Genomic DNA, 15509 nt, shown 5'->3' on the forward strand with positions numbered 1-15509 from the left:
TCATTTAAAATGTCTTGCATGTTTAATTCTGATAAATGCAGTTCTTCTGAAATTTTGGGTTATCAAAGAAAGCTGAAAATCTTCTCCCTGTAAGCCTGTCCGCTCTGCCCACCAGGATGTAGATGTCTGTCTGAAGGACTGCAGTCCCACCTGAAAGAAGAAGAACAGGATGCTAAACTACTTAGAAATAGAAATGAATTCATGTGTAAAGTACTGACTATCGTGACCTCAGTTCAGATGAATACAGTAATTTGACCTTATTTTATTGCGCATGTCATGTAAATGTGTTACATCTACTGGGATGAACGAGTTAAACAAATATGTGACCCAAAAATAAAAATCCCCCCATAAACATTTATACACCTGACCTGAGTCTGACTTGAGGCTATACTGTATGATGGAGTAAATGTTGGGGTGATTTTCATTTTCGGGTGAACTATTCTTTTAAGCCAAAGTTGTCAATAGACCCTTTTCACATTTCTGTCATCATAGTAGGGAAAACATAGAGCGCAGTGAATGGGAGAGTGAGTACAACAAATAACTTAATAAAATAATAAAAGACAAACTCCACAATGGTGTTATAAAGACTTTCAGAAAAGGAAAAAACTAGTGTGCGACTGATGACAGCAGCCAGAGGAGAGAATAACATTAATTTTACTCTCAGCCTCGTAGACGCTGCATTGGAAACACATTGCACAAGCGATAATTCATTTTTTGTAATTCGAAGCAAGATGATATGATACATTCATAAACACATATAAATGTTCATATGTTTTTTTTTTTTAATCAAAATGTTAAAAACTTTTAAGGATTTCAGATGCCGAAGACAGCTAAACACGTCAGGCTTGTGAAAAGGGTACAGTAGTATCAGAAAGCTATCAGTAAATCATTGTTATGTGTTTTGTGTCTGCTGTGTTGTCCAACAGAGGGTTCCAGAAACTGGCGGATGGTTTTTGAAGGTTGTCTGTCGCTTTCAAGATGGCCAGCCATTCTGGATCAAACTCAAGCTTCTTGTAGGAGCTTCCTCCACAATCTGCAATGACAAAACAACGGAATCTACTTCTGGATCTCACTAAACATGCTGAATGATGGAAACAGGAGGATCATTACCTGAAAGAAGACATTCAACAAGTGAGAGAAAACTGTTGATCTTCAGCAGCATTATTCATGATTCTCAGCCTGAAGAGACAAACAGCTTATTGTTACTCATTTTAAACTGATCTCTACATTTTATTCAGCCTTTTTCACACATTTCATGCCTGAAGCCTGTAACTGGAGAGATATAAAGTCAGATTTGAGTTCACATTGTCATAAATAAAAAATAATGAAAACATGTGAGCCATTTGCAAGTAAATTGTTTTCTTTTTGTTTAAAATTACTTTTATGACACAAAATTTCAACTATGGATGAAAAAATCTTCCATAGCCTTATGTTTTAACTGATATAGTGTATGTTACACTTTATATCCGCATAACTTATTGCTTAACAGAACTAAAAACTTGCTTTTATTGTAGCTGAAAAAAAAAAAAAATAAATAAGACTTTACCCAGAAGTAAAAAATATTATAGGAAATACTGTGAAAAATCTTCTGTTAAACATCCTGTGGGGAAAAGATGTGTGAATAATTTTGACTTTATTTTACAATGAAGGCATTTTAGTTGGCTATGTGTGAAACAGGCTTAATCCAAAGGTAACCAAAAGCTTTTTTAAAAGCACTGAGTGACAGTGAATAAGTACCCACCTGGTGCTGCATCAGTGTTGAGTTCAGTGCAGGTGAGAAGAGATCCAGTCTCTGGCATGCAGGTGGTCTAGAAGCCCGGCAGCAGCAGCAGGACTTCCCAAAGTATACAGCTCTCCACCAACTGTTCAATTCAAGTCAGGTTTATTTGTTCAGCACTTTTTACAATAATTATTTCAAATCAGCTTTACAAAAGGTGCACATTACTGCATTACAATCAGATTAAGTCAAAGTAACAATCAAATTTATGTTATTGTATACAGACATAGTTATCGTGCAATATTATAGCATATAGGTCAGGGATTCTCAACCAAAGGGCCGCAGCCCACTAGTGGGCCTCAGCAACCCTGCAGGTAGGCCACGATATGACCTCTCAATATTATACTATAACTTTTTGGATTTCATTATAGTATGCTATATTAAAATGATCGAAGTCATGCGCTTTTTGCTGTTCTCTAATTGATCACTTCAAACTCAAAACAAGAGCAAAAACAGCTTGATCGCGTCTGTAACTGCTTTACGCATGTCTGTTCAATCCCAAACTATGCAAGAAGTGAAAGTGAAAGTCTTTCTTTGTGTATTTTTTGTGAACTATTTAATACATCTGCATAGTTGTCTAAATTAATGTCCTGTGAGTGTTTAATAAGAGACGTGCACCACAGGAGGATCTAGCAAGGCTCAATGCATGTTTCTACCATAGAATGTAAAATAAACTTGGACATGAGCTTCAGACCAATAATATCCTGCAATCTCAACTGCCATCAGATCGACTCGTTTCAACAGATTTAGGGTGTTTAACTTTATTTTACATTTGTCTGTATAGTTTTGATATATTTAATAGTAGATTTTCAGTCAGTCCAGTTTAAAGTAGAAGCTGTTCTTTTGCAGTCTCCCTGTTGATTTGTGGTTCTCTTTGAATCTGTGTATGTTTTTTAAAAAATAAATAAAGTTATATATATTATAAGTTTAGTTGTCTATAAAATGATATATATATATATATATATATATATATATATATATATATATATATATATATATATATATATATATATATATGTAATTTTATATACAACCTATAATATATCTAATTTTATTTATTTTTAATATACAGTTTAGTTTTTCCCCAATTTCTGTTTAACAGAGAGCACATTTTTTCAATGCATTTGTAAACATAAGTTTTAATAAATGATTTCTAAGAACTGATTTATTTTATCTTTGCCATGATGACAGTAAATAATATTTGACTAGATATTTTTCAAGAAACTTCTATACAGCTTAAAGTGACATTTAAAGGCTTAACAAGTTTAATTAGGTTAACTAGGCGGGTTAGTGTAATAAGGCAAGTCATTGTACAACAATGGTTTGTTCTGTAGACTATCGAGAAAAAAAGTAGGTTAAAGGGGCTAATAATTTTGTTCTTAAAATGGTGTTTAAAAAAATAAAAACTGCTTTTATTCTAGCCAAAATAAAACAAATATGACTTTTTCCAGAAGAAAAAATATTATCAGACAAACTGTGAAAATGTGAAAATATATATAAAATGCTGATAATAAAAAATAATAGAAGGCACAACAAATGTATAATATATATTTGTTAAAATAATATAATATATTATTTGTTAATAAATAAAAGTTTAAATGAAAAAATTTAAAATGTTAAAAATTTTAGAGAAAATGTCAGACAGGTGGGCCTTCAAAAATTGATTGGAGAAAGAAGAGTGGCCCGAAGTGAAAAAGGTTGAGAGCCCCTGCTATAGGTGATGTCTATGTGTCCATGTTTAATGAAGTGTATCTGTGTATTAAGTGTATGTGTTGTTCAAAGTCCTTGATGGTTGGCATCATCTCTTCGTATCTGCTGTCCTTGATGGTTGGCATTGTCTCTTCACAGGTTTTAGATTCCATAAATGGTGCTGCACAATCTCTAGAGTTCTCGAGATGGGTGACCCCAGGAGGAAAAAGAGAACAAAGAATATAATTAGCGTAGCTGCTCTTCATAGTGTATTAAACAAGAGATATTAATGTCAATGTGAAAATGAAGTGCTATACATAAACGTTATATGAACAGACATAAAAACAAACATATAAAGCATACATGTATTTCTAGCAAAATGCCTGGTGCATTAAGAGAGGAGAGTGTCCTACAGGTGGTCTGTCAAGCCCACTCACCTGCATAAAGCACATTCATGCATAATACCATTATGTGATTATGTGATGCATTAAGAGTATGCTTTACTGGGTTTAGGAGTGAGCGACGTATCTGAGCAAGGGCGTGTGCGCACGAGACGTACCTGAAGAGCGGTGGGGGTGAGTTGCGTGCGACATACTTAACGAGTTGGGAGGGATGCGGTGGAGAGGAGTGTGCACCGTATTTAAGGACTGGGTCAGAGACTATGATTCATTTGCGGGCATCCAGGAGTCACTATGCATTTGCGGGATACTCCCGGAACTTCCGGGAGGCTTGGGATGTCTGCATTACAGTTATCCAGCCTAGAAGTCATAAAAGCATGAATTAGCTTTTCTGCATCTGAAATGGACATTATGCTTCTTAACTTAGCAATATTTCTCAGATGAAAAAAGACATGGGAGATTTGGTTTTCAAAAGTTAAGTTGCTGTCTAATATAACACCCAGATCTATTGTAGTAGAGGTAACGCTAACTTTGTTGGTCATCCAGTCTTTAACATCTTTAAAACACTTAGTTAGCTTAAACAGTTCAGACATCTCATCAGGTTTAGTTGAAATAAATAATTTAGTATCATCTGCATAGCAGTGAAAGCTGATCCAGTGTCTTCTAATAATGTCTCCCAGGGTTGGCATGTATATTGTAAACAGCAAAGGGCCTAAAACTGATCCTTGAGTACCCCATTCTTTACTAGACTGACTTGTGAAAGCTGTCCATTTATTTAAGCAGTTCTGAGTTGAATGTGGTTGGAGCTAAACTATGCAGAGCTGTGGCCCTCTAGGAATTGAGTTTGAGACCACTGACTTAAACCATCGTAAAGCCTGTCCCTGGTCACCTGTAGATTTTATGCGATCTATGACTATATTGTGATCGATGATGTTAAATGCAGCCCTGAGATCAAGTAAAACTAGTAATGAGATGCAGCATCGGGCAGCTAAAAGTAAATTGTTGGTTATTTTCACTAACGCTGTTTCTGTACTGTGATGAGGCCTGAAACACTTCAAAAACTTTGTCCATCTGCAGATAGCAGAATAATTGGGCAGAAACGGCTTGTTCTAGTATTTTAGATATAAATGGAAGATTTGAAATGGGTCTATAATTAGCTAAGTTGCTGGGGTCCAGTTGTGGTTTCTTAATAATAGGCCTAATAACAGCTAGCTTGAAAGGAATTGGAACAGGACCTAACGATAGAGAGGAGTTGATGAGGTTAAGAAGAGGTTCTCCTACTACAGGTAGCAACTCTTTCAGTAATTATGCTGGACTTGGGTCTAACATACATGTAGCTGGTTTAGACATGTATAGGTTTATCTAGCTCTTCCTAGTGATCTATATTATTTTGATTTAGTGTAATGTTTTTTGAATCTGAAGTATAAGGCAGTGCAGAAAGTTTAACATCTTCTATTTTCTGTCTGAAACCTTTTATTTTATCACCCCTAATTCAAGTCATCAATATTAATTTAGCTGTGGGACATTTTATACCAACAATGACTGATTATTAGTTAGTTAAGCAATAGTGTTAAATAAATATCTAGGATTGTTAAGGTTATTCCCTATAAGTTTGTGGAGGTGCTCAGCCCTGAAAGATTTTAGAGCCCTCCTATAGCTGGACATATTATCTTTGTACGCAATTCTAAAGACCTCTAATTTGTTTTTTGCTTTTTTTGTTTTTTTTTTCACTTACATTCAAGGGAACGCGAGTATGACTGTTATACCATGGTGTAGTTTTTTTCTCTCTAGCCTTTTTTTAATTTAATGGGTGCCACAGTATTTAGTGTGCTAGTGAAGACAGCATCTGTACTGCTAGCTACTACATCAAGCTCATTAAAAGCTTAGAAGACCAAACTTAAAAAAAAATTCTATTTTTTAGCAGTTTTTCTGGTTTGAGTCTTCTTTGATTGCTTCTAGAATACAGAGTAAATTTACTTCTTAATCTCATTATACCAGATATTGATATAGATATAGATGTAGATAGCCAGATATGCATTACTATGATTTAAGTGGGATGAGCAAGAGTCTTTATGGTTAAAATGTGAATTTTCACTTACTAGTCAGACAGAATGAAGCATTCTGGAGATGTTGTCCTGCTCTGCTGGGGTGCAGACTATCAGCACGGAAAAGCCTAGGACGCTCCCAGAAAAGATTCCAGTTATTAGCAAAGAGCGATTTCTGTTTTTCACACCATGTTAATAGCCATTCATTCAGAGCAATTCACGAATCATTCATTCACATCCAATGAACCTTTAATTTCCTCAGCAGTAAGTAGGAAGTGGTCCAGAAAGATGATCTGCATGGTGAGGGAGGTGCGTAGAACTGTCTTGATTAGGCTCCTGAAGTGCCTCTTCAGGATCTTGTTCATCCCAATGTGTAGGACGACAGCTTCAATGCTTTCGCCAGAGCTCAGGATAGCAGGTACCTTAGCAGAAACATCCTAAACATGAGCACCAGGAAAGCAGTGGGTGCTTACATTGTTACCTTTATGGATGCAGTGAGGACGTGACGAACAATGGAATTGCCAATGATTGTGACGCCGCGTCCCATCTTGTGGAGGGGGCAAATCGGTTCTTTGTGGGGATCTCGAACACCTTAGGCAGCAGCGGAGGAGAGCCCCTGCACCAGGTCCTGACTCATGTTGTGTCGCTGCTGCACCCAGGGGCCTGTGCTGGAGTAAACCACACCTGAGTGTGCCGCATCCCCGGTGCGCTGGGCCTGGACAGAGAAACACAAGGGGTTGAGGCGGATGTGTTGAGATTGTATCACACACTTAACTCAGATAAGCGAGCAGCAGCCCGGGAGACGTCAATTGAGGCCCATTGTTCCCAGAGCTATGCCCGCTTCATCTCGAGGTCACAGATCTTTGCTTCCACTGCCTCCAGCTCCAGCTCCAACACCTCCACCAATGCTTCTCCTGCACACAAAGATAGACACAAAAGCGGAATTATTCAGGGTGAAGAGCCAAGACTATAAAAACTAGGTCAATAGTACTGTTTAGTAATAACTAATAACAGTGGCGAGGCTACATAAGGGCCAGGGTGGCACTGGCACACTCAGATTAAGGGTGGCCCAGTGAGACAAAAATATTTTAAAGCTTAAAATTCTTTATTGAAAACATGTAACGAATGTAAGGTGGAATATGAATGATATTGAATGTCGATGATTAACAGCATCCTAGTTATTTTAAGTTTGTCAATCAAATTTAAAGTCCCCCTACTATTGCACAAAATGGAACTGTCCAACTGTTGCACTTTATGCTGATGAGCGCTTTTGTTTTTGACTTGATTTGATTGAGGCAGCAGCTTTAAAATGAAACTAAGTGCTGTCCAGCTGACTATTCTGATCTGCTGGTCAAGAACATTATGAGTTATAAAGCGACAAATGAGTATTAATAATGAGTATTATAATAATAAGGACTGTCAAAATTAGCATGTTAATACACGTGATTAATTAGAAATATTTAACGCGTTTAAAAAAAAAATAACGCAGTTGCTATTTGTTTTTTTTGCTTTCCTGTAGTAGTCGACGTGTGTTTAGGGATGGAGGGTGCATATAGGCGACCTAGGCGGTCCTTATATTCATCTGCAAACTGGTTACTTTTGGGTTGAGGGCAGCACGGTTGCCGTTTGCCTACACTGTAAAAAAAATCTGTAAAATTTACGGAAAAATACTGGCAGCTATGGTTGCCAGAAGTTTTTTGTAAAAAATACAGAATTTTTTAATTAAATAGTTTTTACAGAAAAATTTTGTATTTTTAACAAACGAAAAATGTATTAATTAACTGATGCAATGATAATTTACAAACCTTTGAGTTAATTATTTATATTTGCAGAAAGCAACTACATTTTAATTGGATTTTACTGGCATTAAAATCAATATTTTAAATGTCTAAGTAATATATCTGAGCATATTGATATTGAGAACCATTGTACATCAGTTCACTACAAAAACTTTTTAAATAATGTAAAGTCATTAAATGCATTATTATACTCAAGTGTGATTGTAATTAACAAACAGATTTTCACTGCATTAGTAACTACACAGTTACATTTAAACAAAAGAAGATGCAGCATACCATCAGATTTCTCTTAGTTCATCTTGGACTTGCACACAGACACTACTATCCACCACAATAGTGACACAAAAATGTTTTACAGTATTTTGCTGTTGTTTTTCTTGATTTTACAAAAAAAAAAACTGGCAGCTGTGGTTGCCAGTAATCTACTGTTTTCAACATTTTACATTCGTAAATTCAGTTTACAGAATGTTTCTGTTAAAAATACATTCCACAGTCTGTAATTTTTTGTCAAACACATTTAACCCCTTAAATCCCCGAGCAAAATCCTCACTAGGGTCCTTACTACAGAGGGTTGAACACTCAGACAGTGAGAAAGTTAATGAAATAATTAAGTGACTAATTAGAGGAGGATCGAGAATTATTGATGAACATCTGTTAACAGCAGAATCACTGAAAGAAAGAACAAGACCAAATAACACAAATTACAGCCAAAATTAAAGATGAAATCAACTGAGAATAAAACTCTTAAAAAAATAATAATTAACAAAAATAAAACAAATTACACAATAAAATGTAATTTCTCAAGATCTCAGCAGAGATCAATAAACAACTCCACAAACATTAGGAGCTTCACTTATTACTGACCTTTCACTTTATTTCTGTCATGTGAACAAAAGCTCTTAATGAATTTTTTGTTGTTCATTTGAAGTCACCATGACGGAGGACAGAGTTTGCTTTAGTTGGGATCTTCAACTCCTTGATTTAAAAAAAAAAAAAAAAAAAATTTATTTTTTGGTTGCTATGACTAATTGTGTTAATAACTATATTTGTATAGCAAGAGGAAGCAAAATAAAATATAACATTAAGTCTGATGAGATTAACTAGCGTATCAAAGCAAGCCCCTTGTCTTCTTGTTGAATATCATGTTAGGTGTAAAAATTTAAAATTATACGCAAGTGAACCCACTGGAGCTTCAGCAAAAAATGACAGTTTAACAGGTCTAAATACACCATTCACAATAAGAATGTTTCAACTATGGCAGAACTCAAAAACACACAGACATCAACAATTAGTCTTTGAATCTCAATAATGGTGAAAAACAAAAAAATCAAAATCAAATAAAAAAACAACCCAGAACAAAGAAAGATATTTTAAGAGCATAAAGCTGCAAAATTTATTCAAGCTGCAATGCATGCTGGGAGTTTTGTAATGTGCAAGTACCCAGCATGCATTGCGGAATGAATAAATTTAGCAGTTTTTTTTTTTTTTTTAGCAACCATGGTTGAGGTTCATTTCCCTATTCTTAATGTCTGTGTGTCGCAAATGAGTAGCTAGAATAATTATTAATTCCTTCATAATTATTTGTGATCCTTCTGGAAGCTGTACTACTGTCCCAAATAACATCACATAAATTTAATTGAATAACTTTTTTATGATTTAGGAAATTCATTTGCAATAAGTACATGAAAGTTTCGTCACATTTCTTGCTATAACTGATGAGTTTCAGAAACACAATTGACAGCCAGAGAAACATTAAGATATAAGAGTAACAGTCCAAGAGCTCAACTAAAGCAGTCTCTGATCTCCATGATGGAGAGGTCAAAATCAAAATTTTTTTATTAAAATTATAAACCTCTGTTCATTATCAAATATTCTTGCAGATATGAGAGAACTGAAGTCAAACTGTAATCAGTGAAGCTGCTAATGCTGTTATTTAATGGAGTTGTTTAATTCTCTGTTTTAATTCAGTTGGTTTGGTGCGAGGCTGTGTCTGTAGTTTTATTTCTTGTTCTTTTCTTCAGTGATTGTGCTTGTTAGCTGCAGGTGTTCATCAATTCACTTATTTGTGGTCATTCACTTTGTCTAGTGGACTAAACTAATTAACTAATTTAGGGACTAGTGAATGAGGGTGTGTGGTTAGATTTTAGACACTCTGATTAGTTTCTCGAAAACGAAGGTTAGATCTGTTACAGCTATTTTCCGTATTTTACACTGAAATAAGCTGTTAATCGTTTAACAGGTTTTCACTGTAGAATGTACAGACTTTTACCGTTAAAATAACGCAGTTTTTTTACAGTGTAGAGCATCAGTTAAGCTTACTCTGGCCCTGCGTTTGTTTACCATGCAAAGAAATTTAGATAAGAGAAAGGACACACTTTTAGAAGGAAAGTTTTAGTATAAAACAATTAATGTCGCATCACCAGGCTATCTTGCGTTTCCTCCAGAGTTTGATGCGATTTCGGCTGTTTCATTTTTAATCTTTAGACTTTAACTGAAGTTCAGCAGTTCATTCACAGTCCACTTAGAATCCAACATGGAAATCACTTTTGTTTGTTATTGGCATTGATTGTTTTGAAATTCAAATGGCACTTCCATGCATTTCTGTAATAAATATGCCAATTTGTGATTAATCATGATTAATAACAAAAAAAAGTGTGATTAATTACGTTAATTTTTTTATCATTTGACAGCCCTTATGATAATATATTTATCTGTTTTAACTGATCAGCATTTAATGAAATCCCTTATTTTGGTAGTTTCATGGTAATTTTGTAGTGTAGTAATCTTGTTCAAAAGTCTGCAAGATTTAACAGGACATTTATTGATCTTATTTGCAGAAGAGTAGTATCAGAATCAGTTTAAAAATGCTTATATGGGCACTTAAGTGTAAATGTATTGTTTACAATTTTTTATTTTTGCCTACATTTTTAAATGATATTATATGTGCATATGAATTTATGGTAAATTATTTTAAAAATTCTACTATTCATTTTAATATTATATGTTATTCATCTAGGGTCTGAGAGTAACACAATATGATTCTCTGTGTTTCCTGTACATGTATTTAAATTGACAATAAAGCCGACTTTGACTTATATTTATATGTTTATTGCTGAACGACAAGGTTAGTGTTCTACTTGCCTCATGACAAAGTGAATGATTTCAGATTCTCTGCACATTTTGCAATTTATTAATTTAAAAATGAGGATTAATACTCAAAATTGTCACTTGTTAAATCAATGACTACATTATCAATTATCATAAATATAAGAAACTAGTTATTATACACTTAGTTTAAGAGTAGGCACTAAGGCCCAATCCTATTTCAGCAAGTTCCACTTATTTTGACATTTCTGGCCTCGCTCCTCACTAATAGTAGTAGTAATATAGTAAATAAAAATACTGCAAGCAAAGTTAATACAAGAAATACAAATCAACAATCATTTAGGATTGTCTAGGCCAGGGGTGTCAAACTCAATTCCTGGAGGGTCGAAGCCCTGCACAGTTTAGTTCCAACCCTGCTCCAACACAATTACCTGTAGGTTTCAAACAAGCCTGAAGGACTCAATTAGTTTGATCAGGTGTGTTTAATTAGGGGTGGAACTAAACTGTGCAGAGCTGCGGCCCTTTTGGAACTGAGTTTGACACCTGTGGTCTAGGCAGTTAAACATTATTCAGCAACACAATTTAAATCACCACCGTATAATAATAATAATAATAATCCTGTATCGTTTTCATTGAGTAAATATTTATATAATGTACAATTAATCTTTAAGCTGTACACATTTAATTTGCTGTGTCCAAATGGCTTCAATTTGCTGGAAATGCTTACACAGTCACAGGCCTTAAAAACACATGCAAATAATAAACATTTAGGATTTAAAGTTGGAATGACTCCAGAATGTTGTTAACTGTAATGTTTGGTCAACTATTATCCCAAATACATTTTGACTATTACGGACTCGCACATTGCGACATCGATGATACAACGACATATTGTGCAGTCCTATTGTAAATTAGATCAAATTAATTTTTTTGAAAAAGTACTGAGAATTGCATTAAACATGACCTTAATAGTCACATCAGATATTTAATGTGTCTCAATGAATGCAAGTTTTAAAGAGTCCAGACAGCAGTTTATCTCTTTGTTTGAATGATTCAGTTGTTTGACCGAATCATCTCATTCATTAGACTTTACTACCACCTACTGGAAGATTTAGATTCTTATTTTCAGGATTATTCTCATTTGAAAAAAAATCACATTTTTTATATTAAAATGCAATTAAAATACAATAAACTATATTCTTTGAAATAAAAGAATAGTTCACACAGATAATAATTTAGTCAAAATTCACACACTTTTGTGCCATTTAAATCTGTATGAATTTATTTGTATTGTAGACTATTTTTGTAAATGTTTACCTGCTCACTTCTTTTCACTTTTAACAACAGTGAACTGAAATCTTCTTTCAGTGGTTATTTCTGAGTCAGTTTTATGACATTTAAAATAAAATTTGTGCCAAAAAATAGCATTAAATCAATTTATTAGGTCACTTTCCCCAGGGCCGTAAGTATTACATGTTTGGTTAAATAAACAAATAAATAATGAAATCTCATACATGTGTTTTACTGAAAGTTGACTCATTTTAAGACACTAAAAGTTAATTTTTTGCCAAAAATGTAAAATATTCTATAAATTAATTATTATGTTTTTGAACATGTGTGTGTTATATATGCTGTGGGGGCTTGTTATATATATATATATATTTATATGTGTGTGTGTGTGTGTGTGTGTGTGTGTGTGTGTGTGTGTGTGTGTGTGTGTGTGTGTGTGTGTGTTTGTGTGTGTGATTTTGTAGTTTCTTTCGGCCATTCAGGTGGCATCTTCTGTCTGGAGCATCAGGCTGTCATCTCCTGCTGTCCAGAATCAGGTGGTTTGTCTTGGTCGGGCATCTCAGCTGAGACCTGTCCACTATGGGTGACCCTACCGGTAGCTGTGAAGTACCAGTGGCGTAGCTCTCAGCATCACTGATGCACACAAGCCCTCACAGCACGTCAAGCTGCAAACCGTGTGAGGGACCCTAACCTACCCTAACCCAACAGCCAACACTAACAACTAACAACCACTAATGTACTAAAAACCACTCAGAGGAGACCAGCAATACACAAGAAACCGCCTAGACAACCTTGCTTAACGCATGTCAACATCCAGCAAAGCATCCAAAAGAACCCAACAACCTGAGAGCCGAATATCAGCAGCACTGACCGTCACCAAAACATCCAGCAATGTGATAAAACTTGAATGAAAAGTAAAATTTTATGTCATGCAAACTTATTCTATAACTATATACAATATATACAGTATGTACATACGAGCCCTTGATCCTTCATCTGGCACTAGTAAGGCTCAGTGTCTGGGCTTCTTCCTCCGGGGCTCCTTGGGCAGTGGCTCTCTGCTGATGTCCACCCTGAATCTAGGAGCGACGCTGGACTCGGACCTGCTCTCCGTGATGATCACACGTCCATCTGGTTGCTCGGTCTCCTCCAGTGCAGGCCGGTCCAGCTTCTCCCAGAGCCGCTGCTTGATCTCGAGTCCTTGCTGAAGGCTGTATCGGCTAGCGCGTCTCTTCTTGGTGGAGCCCATCACACTGCAGTAGATCTGCTGAAAGTCCCGCACACTCCGACCGTGGATGGAGAGGGGCTCCTCCTGTGGACACTCACCCGCTGAGGAGGAGACTGATGCTGCGGGACGGAGGACAGGAAGAACAGCCGCGTTCTTCAGGTACCTCTCCTCCAGGGAAGTGTCCGACGAGCTGCAGGTGTCCGGCCTGGCCGCCGCTGCTGGCTCCTCAGAGGAAGAGACGCGCTCCAGCAGGAAGTCCTTCAGGTGCCCGGGGCGCGTCCTGGTTCTTCTCGAGCGCCGCAGAGTCATCACGAACAACTTCAAACACTTCTCAAACTGCTGAAACTTTGCCAAGGGAGATTTGTGCAGAAGTTTGTAGCGCGATGATCAGTACTGATTACTTTATAGACAGTTGTGTGGATGTTTAAACCAATTCAAGTTGCCATGGTGACAGAATGACGACGGGACTCATTTAAATGTATACATTAATTGATTTCAGCGTTAAGTCAATGAGCAGCAAAAGCTGTGTGTTTACAGTACAGTATTTGTTAAATGTTACTAAATACAGAAAATATCTTAATAATCATGCATAACCATAGAAGCCCCATATACCTAAAAAATAAATATTGTCCTTGTTTTTCTTTATTATATTTTTACTTTTGAACTTCGTCATACATTTCCACGTCAGAAGTCTGCTCACGTTAGCAGTGGCGTGGCAGCCCCTTTAATAGTGCGTGTGTGTGGTGATGTGACCCGTTTATATAATTACTTTTTAAGGACTTAAATTAATGTGTACGTCCTTAAAACATTGGTAATTAGTTCCAAAACACTACCTTACAATAGCCACAGCAGGGGTGGGCTGGGATGTGTTAACCTGTGAATGTTTAAAATTTCAGTTTAAGACTGATGGTGTGTGTGTGTGTGTGTGTGTGTGTGTGTGTGTGTGTGTGTGTGTGTGTGTGTGTGTGTGTGTGTGTGTGTGTGTGTGTGTCTGTCTGATCTTGTTGACTGTTGTGTGTATTGTGCGTTCAGCTGGAACCAGAGGGATTACTGTGCTGGGTTCTGTCAGGAGCGCTGGGTCTCTCTCTGGTCCTCTCCTTCATTCTGGTTCCTCTTCCGTGTTTTTCATCCGAGCCGAGCCTACATGGCATATTTTTTATGTGTTTATATGTTTCCTCATTATCAATAACCAAGCAAGTGCATGATATTTAGTAATAATTACTTTATTCATTGTCTCACAAAAAATAGTATTTTAACATGTGTTCTCAAGGGACAACACTATTGATCTTATTCTGCAATGTGCTTCTGATTCAGTTCCTTATGGAAAAAATACATATGAATAATTGTATAATAATAAGTGTGTGTACATGACTATACAGACAAAGTAGAATGATATAATAATTAAATATCAGAGCATCGAGCAGCACAATGGGCTGTTTTAACCTCTAAAAATGTAAAAAGCGGCAGTAATTATTAATAGTTTATTGATTCTGAAAATATTTAGTGATCCATGCATAAATTTGTCATTTAATAAAGGAATCACAACTCTTAGTTGTACCCCTTAAACCCAAAATATTTACTTAAAGTGTTTTATTTTTTACTATTATTTATTTATTTATTTAAATTTTAGTTACATTTGTTTTATTTAGTATTTTGGTTTGATGTTATATTTAATGATGCTAATAATGAATGGTCTTTATTTATAATAATGATAATAATCCCATTTAAATACAGTTGTGGCAGAAGAAATAAGAGACCAAGGACTTTCTCTGGATTTATGGGTTTAAGTTAAATGCATTTTATTCTATAAAGGTCTGATAACATTTCTTCAACATTTCAAATAAAAATATTGTCATTTAGAGCATTTTTAATCAGCCACTGTCAGAAAAATGAACTGTGACTGAAAAGCAAGGTTAGTAAACTGACTACTTACTGTAACTCCTCTAAAGCTACTGTAAAACATTATTATCGTGTTGACTAAAATGAGCATGTCTGAAATCCTGATACTATACTATACTATACTTCTAACAAAATAACTTAACAAAATTTTACAAAATAAAACAATAATAATGACAAATTACAAGAGAAATTTACAATATCTAAAATTATTAAAATCTATTTTTTTTTATTTTGACAATCAATTTTTCATAGCAAAAACCCACTATCTATTAAGCTAAC

General features: G+C 35.4%; 1 protein-coding gene across 6 annotated transcripts; it reads right to left on the minus strand.

The window, feature by feature from the left end:
- Nucleotides 1-15183, minus strand: LOC147843237 (uncharacterized). Of its 6 annotated transcripts, XM_087262055.1 has the most exons (6): nt 13082-15183; nt 8573-8683; nt 6391-6823; nt 6157-6331; nt 5964-6037; nt 4026-4224 (listed from the first exon to the last, which is right to left on the minus strand). In XM_087262055.1, the coding sequence occupies exon 1, from the start codon at nt 13638-13640 to the stop codon at nt 13116-13118; it is 525 nt and encodes a 174-aa protein (XP_087118181.1). In that variant the 5' UTR covers nt 13641-15183; the 3' UTR covers nt 4026-4224; nt 5964-6037; nt 6157-6331; nt 6391-6823; nt 8573-8683; nt 13082-13115. The 6 variants fall into 6 exon arrangements, with proteins under 6 accessions (XP_087118179.1, XP_087118176.1, XP_087118178.1 ...); XM_087262053.1 differs by lacking the exons at nt 4026-4224; nt 5964-6037; nt 6157-6331 and adding exons at nt 1-1033; nt 1111-1179; XM_087262054.1 differs by lacking the exon at nt 8573-8683.
- Between the last annotated feature and the right edge of the window lie 326 nt (nt 15184-15509).

The sequence above is a fragment of the Danio rerio genome, chromosome 7 (assembly GCF_052040795.2).
Source record: "Danio rerio strain M-AB ecotype USA chromosome 7, GRCz13ab, whole genome shotgun sequence".
Classification (NCBI taxonomy): Eukaryota; Metazoa; Chordata; class Actinopteri; order Cypriniformes; family Danionidae; genus Danio; species Danio rerio.

Excerpts from the sequence above, each read along its gene's own strand:
- LOC147843237 (XM_087262050.1), bottom strand. The coding sequence starts at position 13,640 with ATGACTCTGCGGCGCTCGAGAAGAACCAGGACGCGCCCCGGGCACCTG.